At 42.1% G+C, this 23179-nt stretch overlaps 1 protein-coding gene and 1 long non-coding RNA gene across 2 annotated transcripts; both read right to left on the bottom strand.

Annotated features, from left to right (window-relative positions):
* Positions 1 to 1154: 1154 nt before the first annotated feature.
* Positions 1155 to 19505, bottom strand: LOC122642951. Its single transcript, XR_006330134.1, has 3 exons — positions 19398 to 19505; positions 3922 to 3931; positions 1155 to 1165 (listed from the first exon to the last, which is right to left on the bottom strand). It is a non-coding gene; the product is annotated as an uncharacterized LOC122642951 (long non-coding RNA).
* Position 19506: 1 nt separating this feature from the next.
* On the bottom strand, positions 19507 to 22318 carry LOC122643200 (AUGMIN subunit 2-like). The gene is made up of 3 exons (XM_043836848.1): positions 22281 to 22318; positions 19964 to 19976; positions 19507 to 19857 (listed from the first exon to the last, which is right to left on the bottom strand). The coding sequence occupies exons 1-3, from the start codon at positions 22316 to 22318 to the stop codon at positions 19507 to 19509; spliced, it is 402 nt and encodes a 133-aa protein (XP_043692783.1).
* Positions 22319 to 23179: the final 861 nt, after the last annotated feature.

Raw genomic sequence — 23179 nt, 5'->3', positions numbered from 1 at the left:
TGTGAGAGAGAGAGAGAATAGAAGGGACATAAGAGGGAGTCATGGGGAAGGAAAATAGCAACTGATAAATATTTGTGCATCCTGACAATTTATTCAACAAGGCCTACTAAAATATAGAATCAAGATTCAGCCTAACTAAGTATATCTAACAGATAAACATGTTTTTGTGCATACTTTTTTGTAAACTTCAATTAAAACATATTTATCATTACCATGTTCAGATTAAGAAAATCAGAACCATTGAAAGGCTATTTATCTTGTTGAAGATAAACAAATTAGATCATTCTTTAAATACACCCATGTTACTTTTTGAGTATGGAATTTATAACTACTTTATATGTTTAAATAAAATTTCTGTGCAAGTTAATACAAGAACTCAGAAGCTGCTAGTACAAGCATAACTCAATCTGTTTAAGAGAAGAAGAAGACAAATGTTAATACATTTTCAATAGATGGGAACAAGAGGCCAAGCCTCAAACAAAAAACAACAAACTAGCAAAAGGCTTAAGTGTGTGTGTGTGTGTGGGTGCGTCACGTGTGTGTATGGGTCCGTACGTGCGTGTGTGGGAGCGTGCATGCATGGGTGCGTGTGTGCGTGTGTCGGTGTGTGTGTGTGTGCATGTGTGCGTGCGTGTGTGCGTGTGAGAGAGAGAGAGAGAGAAAGAGAGAAGAGAAGAGAAGAGAGAGACAGAGTAGAAGGGATGTAAGTGGGAGTCATGGGGAAGGAAAATAGCAACTGATAAATATTTATGTATCCTGACAATTTATTCAACAAGGCCTACTAAAATATAGAATCAAGATTCAGCCTAACTATGGATATCTAACACATAAACTTGTTTTTGTGCATATTTCTTTCCAAACTTCAATTAAAACAAATTTATCATTACCATGTTCAGATCAAGAAAATAAGAACCAGTGAAAGGCTATTTATCTTGTTGAAGATAAACAAATCCTATCATTCTTTAAATACACCCATGTTACCTAATTTTTGAGTATGGAATTTATAACTACTTTATATGTTTAAATAAAATTTCTGTGCAAGTTAATACAAGAACTCAGAAACTGCTAGTACAAGCATAACTCAATCTGTTTAAGAGAAGAAGAAGACAAATGTTTATACTTATTCAATAGCTGGGATTGATAGGGCTACCCAAATGGTAGACTTCTATTATTTCCTCAACGGCTACCACCTGTGTAGCATTGTATTTGTAGTGCCATTTGATATGATTATGGTGACCCAATCACTATCCACTCACATATGCTTTTACATGACCATGATATTGTATATTAAGAGTATCTCTTAGGTACCTGCAAGGCAACTAGGTGTGGTGACAGGTCATGTCAGGACATCTTCGTGTTGTGTAGGAATCTCTTCATCCCTAATGAACATGATATGATAACCGGGTCATGTTTGTGTTAACAAACAACAATATATTATATTCGTATGATCTTAATTTTTGGTAAATAGTTTGTCTTAGATCACATTAAATTCAGGGCCCATCTATGTTAAAGTAAGTAAAGTGAGGTGTCGTGGGAAGTTAGGACTCTGTGGTAGCGTTGTCTCTAGGGTTTTCGCCATGGCTGTCCCTCCCCCAAGGGAGGAGGGGCCTGGTTCTCTGCCCACGGCCTCGACTCTTGGTGGCCGGAAAGATCAGTCCTACGCTAATGTGGTCGCCCATTCCTTGGCGCCTCAGCCGACATTGGTGGAGCTTAAAAAACCTGCTTCGTACTTCGGTGAACCTGCTGTTTTCTTTAGTGTGGAGGAGGTGGAGCAGTCCGAGATCCCATTCAGTACTACTCTGGTGGCCAAGTGCTCTTATGGGAGGCCTTCATTATCTGATGTCAAGGAGTTTTTGAAGAAGACTTTTTTCCTGCAGGATGATGTAATTGTGTCAAGCTGGGACAAACGACACCTTCTTTTCAGGTTCTCTAACCATTCTGACTTTGTGAGGGTGTGGTTGAAGGAGCAGGTTCATGTCAGAGGTTTTTTGCTACGTTTCTTGAAGTGGTCCAGTGGCTTCACGGCGGGGTGGGAATCACCTGTCGTGCCAATCTGGCGATCAATTTTTATCAGGGAAATTTTCTGTCGTCGATTGCAAGCACTATTGGCAAAGCCCTCCGTGTGGATAGCGCGACGATCAATTGCACCAAAACGGTGGCGGCTCGGGTGTGTGTAGAGATCGACCTGCGCAAGTCATTGCCGGATAGGGTTTGGATTGGGTATGGATCAGGAGGTTTTTATCAAAAGGTGTTGTACGAGACATTGCCGTCTTATTGCACCCACTGCTCAAAGCTAGGCCACGCAGTTAGTGATTGCCGCAAAGCCGAGAAGTTTAGGGCACCAAAGCCGAGGGGTGATGTGGTGGAAGCAGTAGTTAAGGGGAAGGAGGTGGTGCACGTGCGTGGCGATGATGGAGGGCTGATCATGGAATCTGATTTGGCAAGCAAGGCGATAATGGAAGAGGGTGGAGGGGCGGAATTAGGAGAGGGGTGTGCTGCATTTGAGATGCCCCACGTTCCATTGCATGGGGCGGTTCCCGAGGTAGGTGGTAGCTCTTTAGAGAGGGGTTTTGTTGGGGATGGAAGGTGGAAGCCAGCACGTGGTGGTGGGTCACACTCCAATTTGTTGGTTTCAGAAGGGAATATAGGTGATTTGGTGCCTATTCAACAGGTGCCATCGGAAACCGTTGAGGAGGATAGGGCTGTTAGGCCTGATGACGCGAGGGCTGTGCATAAGGAGGTGTCTCTGGCTGTAGGGGAATGGTCTGAAGGGATTCAGAGGAGTATGGAGCCCCTGGGGGGGTTATTGATTTCTCAGGTGCAGGGGGTTTGCAACGTTGTTAATGCAGCCAGTGGGGGTGCGAAGGACGATATGTGTTTGTTGGATTCTAGTCTCAGAGAAGGGTCTCTAGAGAGCTTGAAGGAGTTTGGCAATGGGCTAAAGGAGAGAGTGGCTGACACCGTGCTACTCGTCCAAGAGGAGAGAAGCACCAAGGTGGTGGAGGAATTGGAAGGCGACACTGGTGTAAAGGAAAGGGTGCTGCAGGTGGAGGAGACAGCCGCCCGGCGGCGCAGTTCAAGGCCAAAAGGCCCCTCTTTGAAGCTACGTGAAGCGAGTTCTCGATGAATGTTCTTTTCTGGAACATTCGGGGTGTAGGGAATAAGCCGTCAGTAAGGTGTTTAAAGGCTGTGATTGATGAAGCAAAAATTGATTTATTAGCCATTGCCGAGCCTAAGATCTCTTTCCTTAAGGCTCAGGCAGTGTTGAGAAGGATAGGAACGCAGGGTTGTGTGGCCAATGAAGAAAGGGAGGGTAACAAGATCTGGTTGTTTTGGAAGGATCCCCTACAGGTGCAGGTGGTGAGCAGTCACGCCCAATGCCTAACAGTGTCATGCTCGGCTGCTCAACTAAATTGCTCGGTCCTTTTTTCTTTTGTTCATGCGCTGTGCTTGGTGGCGGAGCGAAGACCACTCTGGGAAGAACTGATTTCTTTGTCTGCCTCAACCATGGTTCCTTGGGCTGGGTGCGGCGACTTCAATGCAGTGCTCCACCCAGATGAAAAAGTAGGAGGAAGGCCTCCTTGTTCGATGTCTATGGGGGAGTTTGTGTCGTTTGTGAATATGGCGGGTTTGATGGACTGTGGTTTCAGGGGGAATGCTTTCACGTGGTCGAATGGTCAATCAGGTGGTGGGGAGGTCAAGGCCAGGCTCAACAGAACTCTGGTGAATAGCCTGTGGTCTTCTACGTTTGAGGTGATGAATGTTCACCACTTGGGGAGAACCTGCTCTGATTATGCACCTTTGTGGTTAGAGGTGGCGACGCAAGCAGTCCGCCGCTTCTCGGCTTTTAAATTTCAGCAGATGTGGACCTTCCACCCAGGCTTCATGGAGGTGGTGGCGAATGAGTGGGTGGTTTCTTACACTGGCTCGCCTCTTCAAATTCTTGCGTTGAAACTGAAATATCTTCGAGCCAGACTCAAGGCTTGGAAAAGGGATACTTTTGGAAATATTCACCAGAACGTCAGACGGGCAGAGGATGATGTCTGCAGGGCTGAAGCGGCTTTGGACTCCAACCCCTCTGAAGATTGCAGGGTGGCTTTGAAGGAGGCCAATAAGCGGCTGCAGGATGTCCTGCTTCAAGAGAAGGTGTTCTGGAGGCAGAAATTCAGGGTAAGGTGGCTTCAAGAGGGAGATAGAAACACGAAATTCTTTCACTCAATGGCGAAGGTGAGAAGTTCAAGGGGGGTGGTGGAGCGAATTAAGGACAGTAATGGTGTTTGGGTGGAAGGAAGTGAAGAGGTGAGCCTAGAAGCTATTAGATTCTTTTCTAATATCTTCTCTTCTCAGGGTTCGGTCAGAGAGGAGGGATTATTACATGCAATTCCAGCCCTGGTGAGTGAGGAGGACAATGCATGTTTGACTTCGGTGCCATCTTTTAAAGAGGTGGAGGGGGCGGGGTTTGCGCTTTCCAAGGATAGTGCACCTGGGCTAGATGGTTTCTCTGGCTATTTTTTTACTGCATGCTGGAAAATTGTAGGTCAGGATGTTTTTGCAGCGATGGTTGACTTCTTCTCGGGAGGCTTTCTTCCTAGAAGCTATACTTCCTCCCACTTGGTGCTCATCCCTAAGGTGCAACAACCGGAATCGATGTCGGATTACCGACCCATTAGTCTCAGCAACTTTGCTTACAAAATTATTGCAAAGATTATGGCCACTAGGTTAGCAGTGTTTCTACCGGTTTTGGTGGGGGAGGAACAGGGAGCGTTTGTTCAAGGAAGAAGTATCCTGGATAATGTATCCATGGTACAGGAAGTGGTGCAGGACTTAAACAGGAAAACAAGGGGTGGTAATGTTGTGCTAAAGTTGGACATGGCCAAGGCCTATGACAGAATTGAATGGAGCTTTCTAAGGGAGGTCCTTATAAAATTTGGGTTCAGCTCCGAATGGGTTAGTTTGGTTAACAAAACTCTTCAAAACTGTTGGTTCTCAGTGGTTTTGGGTGAAGGACCAAAGGGGTACTTTAAGTCAACGAGAGGTCTACGACAAGGTGACCCGCTATCCCCTTCTCTATTCATATTAGCGGAGGAAGTGTTGAACAGAGGCTTGCGAAGTCTATTTGTAGAGGGCCGTGCATCATATTTCCAGCTTCCACGCCGCTGCCCGGGTGTCTGACATAGTCTGTTCACAGACGACACGATTATCTTCTCGAAGGGAAGCAAATCTTCCCTTAAGCAGATCATGGGCTTCATTTCGAGGTATGAGTCCTACTCTGGCCAGTTGGTTAATAAACATAAAAGTTGTTTTTTTTGTGGCACTAATGTTTCTGCAGCAAGGGTGAGGATGATTGGAACTGTTACGGGCTTTTCTCAGAAAGCTCTGCCTATCACCTACTTGGGCGCCCCCCTCTACACAGGTAGGCTAAAAGTAAATTTCTTTGATGGCATGCTAGCAAAAGTGAGAGCAAGACTGGCAGGGTGGAAGAGCAAGCTACTATCAGCAGGTGGAAGGATGGTTTTACGAAAACACGTTCTAGCTTTGATGCCAGTGTATTTGTTATCATGCATTGAGGTACCCAAAATGGTTATGAGAAGCTTCTACACAATCTGCTCCAACTTCCTTTGGGGATCCTCGGACTATGGCAAGAGACACCATTGGGTGAGTTTCAAAAAAATCTGTAGGCCTGTGGGGGAAGGGGGCCTTGGCCTTCGCACTCTTGAAGATATGAATGCAGCCTATAGGTTGAAGAGACTATGGAGAATGATGTCAAAAAAGTCATTATGGACGGATTTCTTTAAAGCAAAATTCTTGAAAGGAGAACACATTATTCTGGCCTAACCCAATCGAATTGGGTCTAGAACGTGGTGGAAGGTGTAGCAAGTGCATGACAAGTTCCTATCAAATTGTAGGTGGTTGATTGGCAGCGGTAATGTCTTGCTCTGGTTGGACGATTGGCTAGGTGTGGGCCCTCTAATAGATTTTGTGGATAACGCCTTGCAAGTGGATCCTAGTACCATGGTGAAGGATGTGCTTAGCGAGGAGGGGGAATGGGATAACGATTTCCTGAACAGGATTGACTCTACTGATGTGCGCAACAAAATAGTTGGGGGGAACTTCTTCATCTCAAATAGGGATGATAAGCTGGTGTGGACACCGAACTCGAATGGAGCTTTCACACTGAAATCAGCATGGCACTCCATCCGTACAAGGTCGGTAGTGGTTTCTCATACCAATTGGTGCTGGAATAGCTTATTACCGACCAAGGTGGGGTTCTTTACTTGGCAGCTTATGAATGGAAGGATCCCTTCAGATGAGGAATTGATGAGACTTGGGGTTCCTATGGCTTCTAAATGTAACTGTTGCGGCGAGCTCTGGAGGGAAACCACTAACCACATTTTACTTTATGGCGGCATGGCAGCTAAAGTGTGGGCTTATTTTGGTAGATTACTGGATGTGGAGATCCTTCCATCCCAAAATACGAGAAGCAAGCTGTCCTTCTGGCATTCTAAGGCCTCATCACGGGGAGTGTGTCAGTTCATCATCGGTTTAGTTTCTTCGCTGATTGCTTGGGAGCTGTGGAAAGAAAGGAACAAGAGGAGACATGGGGAGGAAAGAAGGGCTGCTTCGATGGTTATTGCTAAGGTGAGATTATGGCTGCATGAGTTTACCTACCCTCCTAGCCATGGTAAGGACCTCTCCTTGAAGGAAGATTTAATCCTTCAGGTGCTTAATGTTACACCTCCCTACCGACGACAGAAAGCACCCATTCCGGTGTACTGGTGCCCCCCCTTGAGCTTGGTGAAGTTAAATATTGATGGCGCGAGCAAGGGTAATCCAGGGCCAAGTGGAGGTGGGGGAATTGTGGGGAGCCAATGGTAATATGTTGATTGCTTTCTCCAACTTTTACGGGGTCTGTTCTATAGCAGTGGCGGAATTGAGGGCCCTCCAAGATGGCCTTAAATTATGTGTTGATATGGGTCTTGCTGGATGCCAAATCAGCTCTGACTCTGCAACCACGGTGCAATTTATCACTCGCAAAGCATGTAGCTTGTGGAACTGTTGGTTCCTTTTCCAAGAGGTTATGGACTTGGTTGAATCCCTAGGGGTTAATATTTGCTTCACTTATAGGGAGAGTAATAGAGCAGCAGATTTCTTGGCAACTTTGGCATGCTCAAGGACTGAAAACTCTGTGTTTCGCTCAGGGGATGTTATTCCGCAGGAACTCCAGAGGATCATGAGAGAGGATAGAGCGGGTCTCCCTGTGTTGCGTATGTAGGGCTTTGCTGATTATTGTTTATTGTGGGAGGGGTTATAGTTTAATTGAGAATAGAGTGTTGAGAGAGTGTTCTCCTTTGGGCAGGGGTAAGGCGGGCTATGTCCCCCCCCTTTTTTGTATTTCTTTTTATTGGTTTATCCTTAATAAAATTTTAGGGGCTGGCCCAGGTCCCAAGTGAAGTTCGGGTTTAAAAAAAAAAAAAAAAAGAGATCACATTAAATTCATCTCATACAAGCCGTGTTGGGTAAAATTGAATTAAAATATCCTTAAGTAGAAAACACTAGAAAGTGCATATAGAATACTAGGACTAACCAGTTTTTAATCTTTTTAATATGTATAATTGGTTCGATAGCATACAAGTTCTAATCGGTCTAAATTGGTTTCAAAAACAATATTTATCGGGTCAAAATCAAACCAAATTGTTTAATAGACGATATTACTTTTCAAAACTCAAACCGAACGGATTAGTAAACGGTGTATCGATTCCAATTCAAACGGTTCAGTTCAACTTCATTAGTGGTTTCAATTTGCAATTCACACCCTTACGTACCCTTTGTCAATTCACTATGAGCTACTAATGGATTAAAGTCTTAATTTGAGTTAGGAAACAACTTGATGCTGGAGCTGGAGTATACAAGAGTCTCATTGTGTGGTTTGTTTTGTTCCACAGGCCAAGTGTTAATGGGTTATTTCCATCACCTTCCTTGTGGATATAATTGAAAGGTCAAAACTAGGGGGCGCAATTGAGCTGGGTTGGCCGGATTTTTTAAAACCCCAACACAACCCTAGATCCCCTTAGCTCAACCAAAGCCCAGCCCAACTCTATGTCAGACTAGGATATTGCAGCCGACGTTATGCCCTACCGGGCTCAAACCAACCCAGCCCGGCCCTAATTGACCCCGATAGCCCCCCTATTTTGGTCATCTTAGGGCTAGGCTAGGTCGACTTAACCTTGTTTTTTGACCGAATGTATGATATTAGTTTCTATAATTATATATTAGGAAAAAGGAAGGCTGCTTAGTCACGCCCCTTATGTCTAGACACATGGATGGCAAAATGACCACCCTGCCCCCCATATTGGATGCTTGGGTGTGTGTTCCCATTGGTCCCTGTGTTGGCACAGGGGTCACGCGACCAAGTACCATTCTCTCTCCCTTATATATATTATGGGAAATTTTGTCATTTTAGGGTAGTTTTTCCGAATCTCTTCGGGTAGAGGTTCCACTTTGTTAGGTTCAAGGTTAGGAGAGGCTATCCAATCAAAATCAGGCCTCACATACACCACCACACACAATTTCAAAATAAAGTATCATTGTCGTAGACTAAGCTAGCTGAAGTATCTCTATTCACAAATTCCTTTAAATTTCCTTAAATCTCTCCAATGAATGTTTATCTATCTAGGCAAATATTCCAACAATTCAATAATTTAGCAACTTTTAACACCAACCAGTCCTTTTTAAGCTCTAGAATCTGATTCTTTCTTTTTTACTTACCATGAAGACTCTATATAAGGCTCTTTACATGTTCTTTCATTTCCATCACAGCAAAGAGCAACAACAGGCAACAAGAAGCAACAAACACTACTCTCGACGTTCCTAGCTAGCTACTCTAATGGCAACTGCTGTTGTTTCCAAGGCAACATTATCCAAATGCTTCTCCAACAAGAGCTTCGTGCTAAGTGTCCATCGCCTTCAGCATTTCAAAAAACAATCAAGAAATGATGAACTCCAACAAATATTTCGTCACTTGGATACTAATGGTAATGGGAAAATCGAAGGATCTGAACTCAGATCCTACCTTGCCTCCAAAAAGGAGTTCATGTCACCGAGGAGGCTCAAGCTCGACCAATGAACTCGTTGCAGCAGCGGCGCGTTTGACGCTCAGCTTTGATGATTTTGCAATGTTGATGGAGCGTCAAGGTGGGGATGATGATCCGAAAAGAGGCTTTCGGATGTTCATTTGGAAGAGGTCTGGGTCCATTACATCGAGGATTTGCAGAGCATATTCAAAATGTCAAATGCGAGTGCAAGAGCATCATAAAGGCATTCGACCTCAATGGCGATGGTGTGATTGATTTCCCTGAGTTCCTGCAGATGATGGCTTAATCCGGTATCAGTGTTTGGACCTGTTCTATGTGCGTGTAGTGTGTGTGGCAAATAAGCAGTTTACTTAAATAAAAATAATGGCCTTTCCCCTGTTTAGTTGTTTTGAAAGATGCAATGCAAGTGGGGGTTAGGCACTAGGACTGTAAGACCAGTGTGTACCACATAATTAATAATTATGAACAGGTTTGCTATGTACTGAGTATGAAGTTCAAGTTTGGTTATGTTCTTTTTTGTTTTTTTTGTTTTAATTTATCGATATATCGTATTTACTGAGAAAGAAAAAGAATAATTACAACCAAAGGACAGCAGCCCTAGAGCATCTCAAGGGTATTCTTGAGAGAAGAAAGGCACCCCTACCGAAGTCAAAAATGGTTGTTGGAATTTGGAACATCCAATGCAACCAAGAATAGGAGTGTGGCGCTAACTGATAGCGGCATATTAGGAATGGGATTAGTCAATCCCCATATGATGGATAATCCCCTTATGTAACTGAATCCTTGATTACGGGTCGATTGGGGCAGACATGAGTGTGGCCCGGTTGGCTTTTATCCATCGGACCATCCCTGACAATAGTGACGTGGTGTGACATCATTGGGTGGCTATAGTTAGGTATATCAACATTAAATCACAAAATTTACCTCCATTAATGAAAGAAAAAAAAAAGGCTTGTTATACAAAAAATGCCAAAAAAAGTAAAATAATAAAATTATTTGACAGAGATGTCAATAAGAAAATCTTTCTTTTTTTTCTTTGCCTTCTTGAAAAAGAAGATTCCAAGAAGGAAAAAGAAAACTACAAGATATAATTTTGTATTTCGAGTTCCCTTTTTTTTTTTTTTTTTTTTTTTCCAATCCACACTCAACTTTGCTTCTCCATCTTTATGCAACTCATTGTTCCTTCCATAAATTTTTTTGAAAGAAAAAATGTAATCCAAAATCACTGAACAAGATTACACATGCCCGGACGAGTGGGCACCCCTTCTCAAGGGTATTCCTGAGAGAAGAACAAACACGTTTCTAACAGCACCCAGCTTGTAATTTCTTGTTATTCCTATAGACCTAGATTCCCTCTGGTGGTTTGGCACTGCTCGCTTGAAACCATGCCCGATGCTTGGCCAGTTGATCAAGTACTCCTCATTGCATTGGTACTTGATATGCACCTTCCACCCTTTCCATCCCTAACCCATGTACTCTCCTCCACATCAAAGGCTGACCCCCTTGGCGCCCACCCCTTGGCTGCCTAGTAGCGGGTCCCACCTGAACCAAAAAACAAAAAAAATCTTCTTATATTTAAAGGTCGCTATTTGGTTTTGCAATATATAGAGAATGATCAAGGGCCTGCATGATAACACTTTTGTTTCTCTATTTCTCTCTTTTTTTTTGTGTTCTTGGGAACAAAAAAAAAGGAGAAATCTGTTACTTAAGACCGGTTCATTTTTTTGGTACCCGAAAATGAACTAGAACAAAAAAGTTGATAAGAAATAGAAAAAAAAAAAAAAAAATGAAACTCCAATTTGTAGCTTCTCCGTCACAAAAATAAAAGGAAGAAATAACGGGGGAGAGTTTCTCTTTAATGAGCACATGGTTAATTTGATGGGCAAAGCTTTTCATGTTTAAAATAAAACACCACCTCCAATTCAACTTCAACCACCACCTCTACATCCACCACTACCATTGCCACTAGCACCCTACCGCCATCACCTCCACCTCCTCCACCACTACCTCCACCTCCTCCACCACTACTGCCACCTCCACCTCCACCTCCACCTCCATCACCACCTCCCCCACCTCCATTACCACCTCCACCCCCACTGTCACCGCCACCTCCACCTCCACCACTGTCGCCATGACACCACCACCACAACCACCACCTCTACCTCCACCAATTTTTTGGGTATTCAATGGTTTTTTTGAAATTTTATAAAGTTCTAGAAACATAAATGATTGTGCATAATAAACGCATTTTTGTTTCTTTTCTGACAAAAAAATAGAAATTATTATGCGTTATCAAACGCTTTTTTTTGTCTAAAAATTTAACCCAATAACAGAAATACAAAAAGTCATTTCTGGAATAGAAACATGGCCCAAAAACAAAAGTTTTATCATGCAGGCCCCAACTAACCACACATTTGTATCTAATGCTTCTTTTTAATGTGTATAAATTTGATTGATTGATTAAAAAAAATCCCTGTATAATATAAGGTATCGATGAAAGATTTTTCCTACAACGGCTACAATAACTACACTGTTGATGGCAAGACCAAAGCAAAATAGTGATTTTGACTATCTCCGTGTCTTTCCTTTTTTTCCTCTTAACTGTTCATGTTGAACACACAGTGTAGATGACAGTGTCTCTATCTTGGTTGTCATTGTTGTCAACACAGTGCATGTGTGTTGTTTTTGTCAACACAGTGATAATGACAATCCATGGTAGTTACAAAGGTCAGTATAGTAAAAGCAACACTCTAGATGAGTTGTCAGACTTTTGGCAGTGCAGGCAGTGACTAGACAGTCTTCCTAGCATCCCTAGTAATTATTAATGTGTTTACAATGGCAGTAACATCATTACACAGGTTTGGCAGTGTACACAAAGGTCCCACAGTGATTGGTAGTCATCTAGGTGCAATTCTATCATTTACAGGCATAGAGAGTATTGCAGGGGCATTTCTAAAATTTTATAGAGTACAAATGGCCTAAATAGGTGATAGTCAACATCTAGGGGTATTTTGGTGATTATGTCAGTCACAAAAATCAGTGGAGTATTGATATAGCTCACATGGGTATTTTGGACATTTGGCAATGATGCTGGAACATCCGGGCTTATGTGGCAGCATGGGACACTTTACCTCCTTGTTTTGCAATGTTTGACACCCTTCGGATGCCTTGGGTGAAGGCCTAGTATTTTGGAAATGCCAGTTCCATAGGATGGTGCATTGGTTGCGGGTTCATCGGCATGTTCAGAGGGTCAAATAGAAGAACTGGGCAGAACTTTCTAAACGAGAAATGTAAAGTATATTCGCCTTTCCAACACAACTAGAATTACATAATTACGATGCCGGATATTGGAAATATAATTGTTTCCGTGCAGTCGCACAATTTAGAAGCCGCTCCTAGGAGTGAGAATTAGGATAGAGAAATTTGGTGTGCCCATAGGTAGCATGTGTCATAATATAGAGATGTTTCGTGAGGCTGACATGGCCTTAGTGCAAGAGGATGGCTGATGTGACATCCAAGTGTCCAGGGGCAGCACTGATGTGGCTAGCATGGGGCTGGGTGGCAGGTTGTTGCGGCCATGGCTGCAGGCCTTGTGGGCATGCCAGAAACAAGACCCAGACCCCCGCTCACGCACAGTGCATGCCCCCCATAGCCCTTGGCCCGTGGCCTAAGTAGGGACTTTTGTCGATTAGTTGGACGCCATCCCAAGACTTGGTACATTCCTATGGAGTTTCAAATGATTCCAATGCATGATCTATGGTTGGTCTAGTGGTAGAGGTTTTTTTTTTTTTTTTTTCCCGATTTATACTGGGATATCTGAGCTGATACCACAAAGGTGTGACTCAGTGTATCAGGCTGATATACGCGATCCGTATCTAATAAAATTAAAACCCTAAAGGTAAAATGTTCATCATATTCATACATGATGATGTATGAAATCTTTAATAAAAATAAATATATAATTTTGTTTAATAAAAATAAATAATAATGGTGGATATTGAGCAGCGGTATATAAAAGCTGAAACTAAATGTCAATATATAGTTGTGATAATATTTTAATGCTACTATTTAAAGATTTTTATAACAAAAATTAGAAAATTACAATAACGAGTAAAGAGCATGTGTGCTAACATGGGCCACACTAATTACCATGTTAATTCGGACTCGAAAACTATTGTTCAGTTTATCTCTACGAGATCCTGCCCATTATGGAAATGCTGGTATTGGTACCATGAAGTCATTCAATTGATCGATAGCCTGGAAGCGAACGTGTATTTTTCCTATAGAGAGAGCAATCGCACGGCTGATTTTCGGGCTAATTGGGCCTGTGAATTAAAACTTAGTATTTTATTCCAGGCACATGGGAAGCTTCCTTCTAACCTCTCCCACATTATTAGAGAAGATAAGGCTGGTTTACCGGTCTTCCGTTTCTAGTTGATGGTTTGGTTTTACCCTTTTGGGCTTTTGGATTAGGTTGTTGTGGAGTTGCGAGAGCATTTATTTTGTATCTTTGGGTTGTGGTAAGGCGGGTCATGCCCCCCCTTGTAACTTGTTTTTAATGAGATTTTCTAATAAAATTTTAGGGGCTTCCCGGGTCCCAGATAATATTCGGATTAAAAAAAAAAAAAGAGTAAAGACCCCAACATTTATTAGAGGTGGTGTAGAAAGACCTCTATTAAACTGCAGTAATATTCTAACGTTGTGATTTAAAGAATTTTATGTTATTATCGAAAAAAAACAAAGATTTAAAGAGTTTTATGATCAAAATCATAATAACGGGGTATGAGAACAAAACATCTAGGAGCGGTTAAAAACTTTGCTGCTACAGTTGGAGCAGGAATGCTCCTGCTATAAGGCTAGCAGTCAAGGAAATGGAATAATTCACTTCCCCTTTGGGTTCATAAATACCCTCTTAGGGTGGCCCAATCACTATCCATATCCACTCACATATGCATTCACATGAAAAAGATATTGGTATATTAAGAATCTCTCAGGTACCGGGGCAACTAGATGTGGCAATGGGTGATGTCAGGACATCTTCGTTTTGTGTTGGAATCCCTTCATCCCTAATGAATATGATATGATAAGCGAGTCATGTTTGTGTCAACAAACAACAATATACTATAATCATATGATCTTAATTTTGGGTAAATAGTTTGTCTTAGATCACACTAAATCCATCTCATACAAGCCGTTTTGGGTAAAATTAAATTAAAATATCCTTACAAAATGACAAAAATAGTCTCTTTCGAGCCCAATGCACAAAAATAAATAAATTGAAACACCAAGTTATAACTTCATCCGTGTTTAGGTATTATATAACATATACACATAACTAATATTTAATTTTCTAGTTCTTTTATATTCCGAAGTTATAATTCCCAACAAGTACAACGCCACGTATCCTTAACCGTGTTGTATCATGTATGTAGTTTGGCTATTCATATTTGAAATTGACACCCAAGAGGCACTGAATCATATACTTCCTTTGTCCAATTTTGTTTGGTAGAGAAGAAGATTAGATTAGTTATTATTTTTGTTAATTTTCTCCCAATGCTTGTTTATTTGTAAATTACGGATTTTAAATACTTGTATTTTTAGGTTCCACCCCATTGTAAGTCGATGTATAAACTAAACCTTGTATTTGTATGACTTTTGAATGTGGATGCAAGAATGTTCATCATCATTCAAATCTGGGACCCAACCCATGCAATCACCTTTCGAAACTTTTTACAACAACCAGTCCTTTTTAAAGCTCTGATGAATGTATATCTATCTAGGCAAATATTCCAACAATTAAATATTTAGAAACTTTTAACCTAGACCACTCCTTTTTAACCTCTAGAATCTGATTCTTTCTTTTTTACTTATGAAGCCTCCATCCTATCAAAGTCTCTATATAAGTTTCTTTAAATGTTTCCATCACAGCAAAGAGCACCAACAGGCAACAAGAAGCAGCAAACACTACTCTCGACGTTCCTAGCTAGCTACTCTAATGGCAACTGCTGTTGTTTCCAAGGCAACATTATCCAAATGCTTCTCCAACAAGAGCTTCGTGCTAAGTGTCCATCGCCTTCAGCATTCCAAACAACAATCAAGAAATGATGAACTGATACGAACTCGTATCGATCTGCTAAGGAAATGGCTATAAGAGAATGGATAAATGCCACTTCGAGGGGGGCAGCCTCCTAGAATGGGGGATTGAAGAAGAAGAAGAAGAATAATAGAGAAAGGATTTGATATATTTCTTATGCTCTTTACAACCATCCTCTTACTATATAAAACCCTATCTAATGAAATGACTCATCTACCCTTATCTACTAATTACCCAACTGCCCCTAGCAGACTAACCCAACACAAATTACCCATCTACGCCTAATAGGCTAACCCAACACAATAACCCATCTACCTATGATCATAACATTGCCAACCCCTTCAGAGAACCTTGTCCTCAAGGTTCAGCCACATACAACGTTGCAAGTATAGCTTCTTGCATACAACACCGCAAGCATAGCTTCCCACGATCGAACACTAAACATACTCTAACTGGCGATCCTTTTCTTTCTTCCATCTCAAGAAAATTAAGATCAAGGTTCATCTCTTCCTTTCCCTCCAACACCTTCACTACTTGTCTCATAGTGGGCTGGGCTTGTGGTTCAGGGTAAGCGCAAAGCAAATCCAAATGAAGCACTTGCTCTACCAAATCAGCATTAAGCCCACCCTTAGCCCTTAACTGTTCATCCACTGAACACAAGAGCCCTCCATCAAGCTTGACAGCATGTCCAAGAAAGTCTACCATGACTCCGTAGTGATCCATCATAGGCTCTATACCATAATCACTCTTCATAATGGTGAAGTATTGACACCCATCTTCCACCAAGCCAGCATGGCTACAAACTCTCGCAGCAAAGGAACCGGTATTCCTGCTCAGGCAGAAGCTCGAATGAGGTGGCGATCGAGGTTGCCGGTTCTTGAGGTCTCGGTCGCCAGAATCCCACTCTCTCCTTTCTCTGGCCCACGCTGTGTTTACGATGTCTTCAACTGTACACCCATCTCTTAGGCTGGAGTTCGATTATCCACCTCATAAGGCTTATTCATTTCCTCTTCAAACTCAACGACAAGGCTCCCCATTGGAAGAGTTCTTCGAAGAAACAAGGAGAGGAAAAGAACTCCATGGTGGGCCCCATCTTTCTCACTGTACCAATTAGTAAGCTTCAGGCCCAACGGTATATGGATTCGTCAGACCAAATGGAGAAACGACTATTGTTGAAGAACCGATGTTGACAAAATCATCGAACGAATCGGAACGATGAACATCATTAGAAACCTCCGATTGTCGACAACCCAATCGTATTCTCACAGGAGGAGGCAGAGGAACAATTGGAAACATAAAAACTTCTTGAAATCGGAAGAACCCAAATTGCCTCTCTAGATGATATCGTCTCTGAGAGCCACTTCTACATCGGAGAAACCATTCTTCCTCTAGAAATTCAAGACAGCTCCGACATCCGATACGGTCATGGATGTGAGAGTTGAAATCCAGAGTGAGGGAAGAAAGTAATAAATCCAAAACATGAGGAATCGTTCTCCACCCAGATGTGATGGAACGAAACGAATACTCACCCCCTTTCGATTGCTCTCTGTAGCTAGAGAAGCTGTCCATTGCAGCTTTTTCATCTGGGTTGATATTCTTGCAGAGCCCCTTCGTATTGAAGAAATCTTGCAAAAACTGCTGGACCTTTGGAATCCTGGTTGATTCAAAATCAATTCTCCATTTGACCAAAACACCAGAGTCGATTCCTGACTTGCTGTTTGGGAGATCAGGTTTGAGCCGGCAGATCTCGCTGAAGTTCTTCAAGATCTGCTTGGGTGAGTACTGATGGCGAACTCCTCCAGGATCAAAGGGCTGCGTGTTGCCGATGCTAACGAACAGAGCTCCCAGCTTGGCGTCATTATGGGTGTCTGCGAAGGTAAGAAGACTTCGATCGAGATGGCCACAGTGGGCATAGGCGTTGAGGAGTGAGTGGAGATGTGAAGGAGAAGACGGTGGTGCTTCTAGCTTGAAATAAATCAAGGTCTCCACACGATCGAACTGCAGCGGAACGCTATTGGGATTCTTCAACATCACGGCATCGTATCCTGCAGAAACGGTGAAATCAGAGAGTACTCCGGCTATCACTGGCACAGGAACCACCAGATCTGGCTGCTCATCGAGCTTCTGTTGGAGCCTCGACAGCGCTGATGCAACAACCTCTGAAGCCACTATCTTTGATGCAATTGGATTCGCTGCACTGGAATCGTCTTCTTGCTCCATAGATTCAGGGTTTGCCATGGCGTTGGAATTTTCTTCATCGATCGATTCTTGTACCAGACATTGAAGTTTCTTTGATTGCTCATGGATCGCCACAGAACTAAGATGCAAAATATGTAGCAGTTTTTCTTGCAATCAAGCAACAAGGCACGAATGTCCTTCAGTTCTTGAGCAAGGGTGAACAATGGGTTGAGGTGGAGTTCGTCGGCCATGGTTGGTTGCCGATTTCTCTCAACAAAAGCACCAATGATACGAACTCGTATCGATCTGCTAAGGAAATGGCTATAAGGGAATGGATAAATGCCACTTCGAAGGGGGGCAGCCTCCTAGAATGGGGGATTGAAGAAGAAGAAGAAGAATAACAGAGAAAGGATTTGATATATTTCTTATGCTCTTTACAACCATCCTCTTACTATTTAAAGCCCTATCTAATGAAATGACTCATCTACCCTTATCTACTAATTACCCAACTGCCCCTAGCAGACTAACCCAACACAAATTACCCATCTACCCCTAATAGGCTAACCCAACACAATAACCCATCTACCTATGAACTCCAACAAATATTTCGTCACTTGGATACTAATGGTAATGGGAAAATCGAAGGATCTGAACTCAGATCCTACCTTGCCTCCAAAAAGGAGTTCATGTCACCTGAGGAGGCTCAAGCTGTGACCAATGAACTCGTTGCGGCGGCGGCGACGGTTGACGCTCGGCTTTGATGATTTTGCAATGTTGATGGAGCGTCAACGTGGGGATGATGATCTGAAAAGAGGTTTTCAGATGTTCGCTGGGAAGAGGTCTGGGTCCATTACATCAGAGGATTTGCAGAGGATATTCAAAATGTCAAATGAAGAGTGCAAGAGCATCATAAAGGCATTCGACCTCAATGGCAATGGTGTGATTGATTTCCCTGAGTTCCAGCAGATGATGGCTTAATCCGGTATCAATGTTTGCACCTGTTCTATGTGTATTTGGCAAATAAGTTTGCAAAAATAAAAATCATGGGGTTAGGCACCAGGACTGTAAGACCAGTGTGTAGCACATAATAAATAATTATGAACAGGTTTGCAAGCTATCTGAGTATGAAGTTCACGCTTGGTTATGTTCCTTTTTTTTAATCTATCGGCAAATCAAATTTACTGAGAATGAAAAAAAATAATTACAACCAAAGGACAGCAGCCCTAGAGCATCATCTCAACGGCATTCCTGAGAGAAGATGGGCAGTTCCACAACTAAGAAGAACAAACACGCTCCAAACAGCACCCAACTTGTAATTTCTTGTTATTCCTGCAGACCTAGACTCCCAAGGCTTGGTCAGTGGATCAAGTACTCTTCATATCTTGGTAGAGATTAAGAGGGATATTCTGAAGTTGCTTAGATATCGCTGCCCTTAATTTTGGAATTCATTTTATGCTTTGGGGTCGATCGGGCTTGCTGATGACAATGCCAAAGGTGGGGCGTGCTCTTCCCTATTGTGTTTTTTATATCTTCCAAGGTATGCCAAGGTTCTTTGTGTAATCATTTTTTTTCATTTCAATTCAATTTTATCTGATCCTTAGAAGAAATTTTCTTTTTTTAGAAAAAAAAAAACAGAAAAAAGCTCTCTCTTGCCATTAGCAACTTGGGGCATTGTCATAATTAGACTAAAGGTACAAAGCGACATAACCTTAACCCTAATCCTATAATTTAGTATCTTACTATCTTGTTCATGTTAGTTTGGCAATTTAAGTTGGAAATTGACACCCCTACAGGCGCTGAGTCATATACTTCCTTCATCAATAACCAAGGTTTGGCAATTATGGATTTTACATACTTTTTTTTTTAGCTTCCACCCTGTTTTAGGTCAACGTATAAACGGAACCCTGAATTTGTATGCATGCGAATGGGGTGTTCTAAAGGTGCAGTGTAGATGCGAGAATGTCCATTATCACTCAATTCTGGAACCCAAGCAAAGCTTCCATGCAACTTCCCCATGGAGAAAGGTTGCAGACATGGAGAAGACCGTAACTAACGACTGAAAGCATATAAATACCATCTATAAAATGTACATATATTAACAAAAGAGTATAAGTATGGATGACAGAATCTGGTTTTTTGTTTCTAATTGATTACATAAGTCTTCTCGACTGAAGGAGGCCAAGATAACCTCCTCTGGCTCATGCTATCAATCTCATGAGGGTCACCTCCCTCACTAGTCTCATCTTCTTCCTCTTGCCTCGTGTGGTTTCTGATAACCATCCCATCCAAGCTTGGTTCCTCTCTCCAAGGAGGTGGAGTGCCACAGTCAGAGTCTCCTACCACCCCTTGAGAAGAACGCCTGGGAGGTGTGGTGGGCAATGAAGAACCAACACGCAATTGTTTAAGTGTGGCAAACGTTTCTCTCATTGCAGACATAGCTTCAAAGAACCGGGTGCATGATGCCAACGCAACTGGAATTGGTCGGAGCATTTCCTACATCAACCAAACCATTACATAAAGAGTGAAAATGTGAGCCCAGTTTGTCACAAAAGCTTAGTTTCAAGTGTGTCAACTGCTTTAGGAAAGGAGTCTCATATACCTGTGTAGACTTTCTACAGGTACAACAAGAATAAGAAATGAACAAATCAACACAGAAACCCAAAATTTTCAAACAGAAATAACAATTGAAACTATGGATTTAGAATTTGAGATTGGGGCTTGGATTGTTCCCAGGAACGATCCAAGCCTACTCTGGATTGCCCAACAAAAGAAAAAGCTTAAAAATCCCAAAATACAAAAAATCTGAAAAAGAAAATGGGGAAAAGGGTTTGGTGAAGGAAAAAAAGAAAAAAGATATATACGCATTTTTCCCCAAATTTTCCAATTTCGATATACTCATTTCTAATATAAATACAGAACAAACTCTAAATTTTCACCGAACATAGATCCATCTCTTTTTTTTTTTTCCTAAGGATCACAAGAATTTATTAAAGAGAAAAAGAATACAAGAAATTAATGTCCAGACATACCCAGACAGATACAGAAACACCACGCTAAGGCCAAAAGCCTACAGCCAAAAGAAACCCAAACAAACTAAGGCCAAGCAGCCGATAGCCAAAAGAGAAACCAAAAAAACTCCAGGCCGAGGAAGGGAATTCAAAGACCCATGGTGAAGACACACCACTGTTCGCCGCTAACTTAGCTAGAAAATCTGCTACAGGATTTGCTTCACGGAAGTAAGATCCTACTCATTTGATGCAAGAATGATGCAAAAGAAAATGGAGAAAGGGTATTTTCTCCCTTTGAAACCCTAATCTGTAGGCTTCTCCAAAATTCTTATTGCTTCTTGCTTTGATCTCCTAAATCTTGAACCTTTTAGATTTTGAACTCAATATCCTTGTAGACAAGCTCAGGACGACTTCAATAGTGGAGTTTGAGAGGATATGCAGCGAAAATGAGGGAGAAAAGTCAAAAACCGTGAGCCTTGGTTGTGTTTTCTGTGTTTTTAGTTGTAGGCCAATACAGGCCATCATGGATCGCCCTCCCAATCCAACCGATCCATGGCGATCCAACCGATCCAAGTTTTACATTCCTGTATCACCCCTTTTTTTCTCATATCGCCAAATACCAATCCCAAGACGGATTGGCTGATCCAATCATGAGTTTGAACACACTTTTGATAACGTCAAACTATATTATACTAACAAGAATTTAACCCAACAAAAGTGTGTTCACAACGGTTAAGTACTGGTGAAGGTATTTGTTGGTATCCTGGTGTAGAGGTGGAGCATTTAAGATTTAGGCTCTGTTCGGTTTATTCAGATCCTTATCAATGTTCTTGTGTTCAAAAAGTTTCAACTTTCAACCCAGAAAGCTGCTTGAGGGACCGAGACCACAATACTTTAGCTCTTCAGCACTAAGGAATAAAGTGATCCCAAAGTGCTTGTTGATCTTAATGTTATATTACCCTTTAGGACAGCATTTTATGCGTAAGGAAATATCTGATCCCGTCGGTATTATGTGATTGATGCAAAAAAAACAAAAAGGGAGAATTCTATTTTACAATCACATGCTATAATCTTCAAAAGATTTACCCAATTCCCATGAGTAAAAAAGTTAAAAAAGAACCTAAAATACCCCCAACATTGTTCTTTCTCTTCTTCTTCCACGAACGACACAGCCACAACCACTCCCTCCTCCCTCCCCAGCAACCCCGTACCACCACCACCACCCACCCCACCCTCTCCTCCCACTCCCTCCTCCCTAACCCCCCCCCCCCCAACCCCTGCAAACCCGCGCCACCCTCTCCCAGATTTCATTGTCTACGTTTGCGTTACCTTTCCCAGATTTGAGGTTTGATTGTTATCTAGCTGATCCATAGGGGTGATGCTTTCCGATGAGTCTGAGCCTTTCCATTCGCCTGTTGAATTCTCCCCTTCCCACCCTCTAATTCCCGTTCGAGTCCCAGGAGAAGACTCGAGGAGTTAATTGATGTTTCTCCCCCTTATAAAAAACTCCCATTTTCCACTGTTATAAGCCGTTTTTCATTCGCATCTTCTTTTGTGGATGATTTATTAATGTAAGAAAAAAAAAACAAAGGAAAAGAAAGAAACTATATTTCATGAATTATTTCACTCGTTTTTTACCCCCAAAAAAATTTTATTTTACTCGTTTCACTTCTTATTTGTGCAGATAAACTTTCTCTATCAATCCATGTTAATATAATATTGCAGAGATCCATTGTCCATTGCTCCTTCCCCTTCTACACTCTTGAATCCGGAGTTGCTCTCCTCGCTAGTTTACACTAACTTGAATTTCTCGGAGCAGAAAGTAGTGTAACTTTTAGTAGTGATTGCCCCACTCTTAAACAGGCAAAGGCCCCTTCTTAATAAAATTACTTATGCCTGAGGAATTACTGTGAGCTCCTAAGTTTTTCAATAGTATCAGCTAGCATTTTTAACACTGGGAGAATGGAGAAGAGTAGTGAAAAGACCCCAATAGAATTCCATGTTAAACAACCAACTCAATCAATTTTGCCTTTTGCTGTGACAAAAGTAGAAGGTTTCAGTCCAGATCGTGGTAATAAATATTATGGTGGGTTTGCAGGGGAGGGAGGGGGTAGGGGCAGGGGAGCATGGTGGAGCTGGTTTGCAAGGAAGGGAGGGGTAGGGGGGAGAGAGCGGGAAAGGGAGGGGGAGGGGGTGGGTGGTGGTAGTGCTGGAGGTGGTAGTGTCAAGGCGGGTTTGCAGTGAGGAGGGTGGGGCGGGGATGCATGGGAGGGAGGAGGGAGGAGGGAGTGGTTGCCGAGGCATCGTCCATGGAAGGAGGAGAAGAAGAAAGAAGAAAGAAGAAAAACAGAGTAAATGATGTTGGGAATTTGGTAAATCTTTTGAACAACATAACTTGTGAGTGTAAAATATAATTTATACTTGCCAGTTTTGTGAATCTTTTTTCTATATAGTAGATATAGGCAATTCTCCCAAAAAAAATCACCAAAATGGACTTATTTTATTAGAAATAAGCTTTGGGTTAGGTTATGTATGTGTTGGGCCTTTGATCCAATGGGTTTTCTTTGTAATGGGCCTATAATATGGGTAGAGGCTAGGCATACGAGATTAATGAAGTTAGTGTCATTATTTCTTTATTTTAATTGTTATTAAGTGTTTCAGTTAGGCTGGATTAGGATTTTACAAGTCCAGTCCTGTTTTGGGTAATATCCCTTCATTATTTTAGTCACCTACGTGCGACTCCAAGTGGATTCTAATGTAGGGTGGAGGACTACTATACGTTTTTGTTTCCAAAATCTCTCATTATG

This window comes from Telopea speciosissima, chromosome 10, assembly GCF_018873765.1.
Source record: "Telopea speciosissima isolate NSW1024214 ecotype Mountain lineage chromosome 10, Tspe_v1, whole genome shotgun sequence".
Classification (NCBI taxonomy): Eukaryota; Viridiplantae; Streptophyta; class Magnoliopsida; order Proteales; family Proteaceae; genus Telopea; species Telopea speciosissima.
The sequence above is the reverse complement of the archived record's forward strand: the minus strand, read 5'-3'. Positions and strand labels throughout refer to the sequence as shown.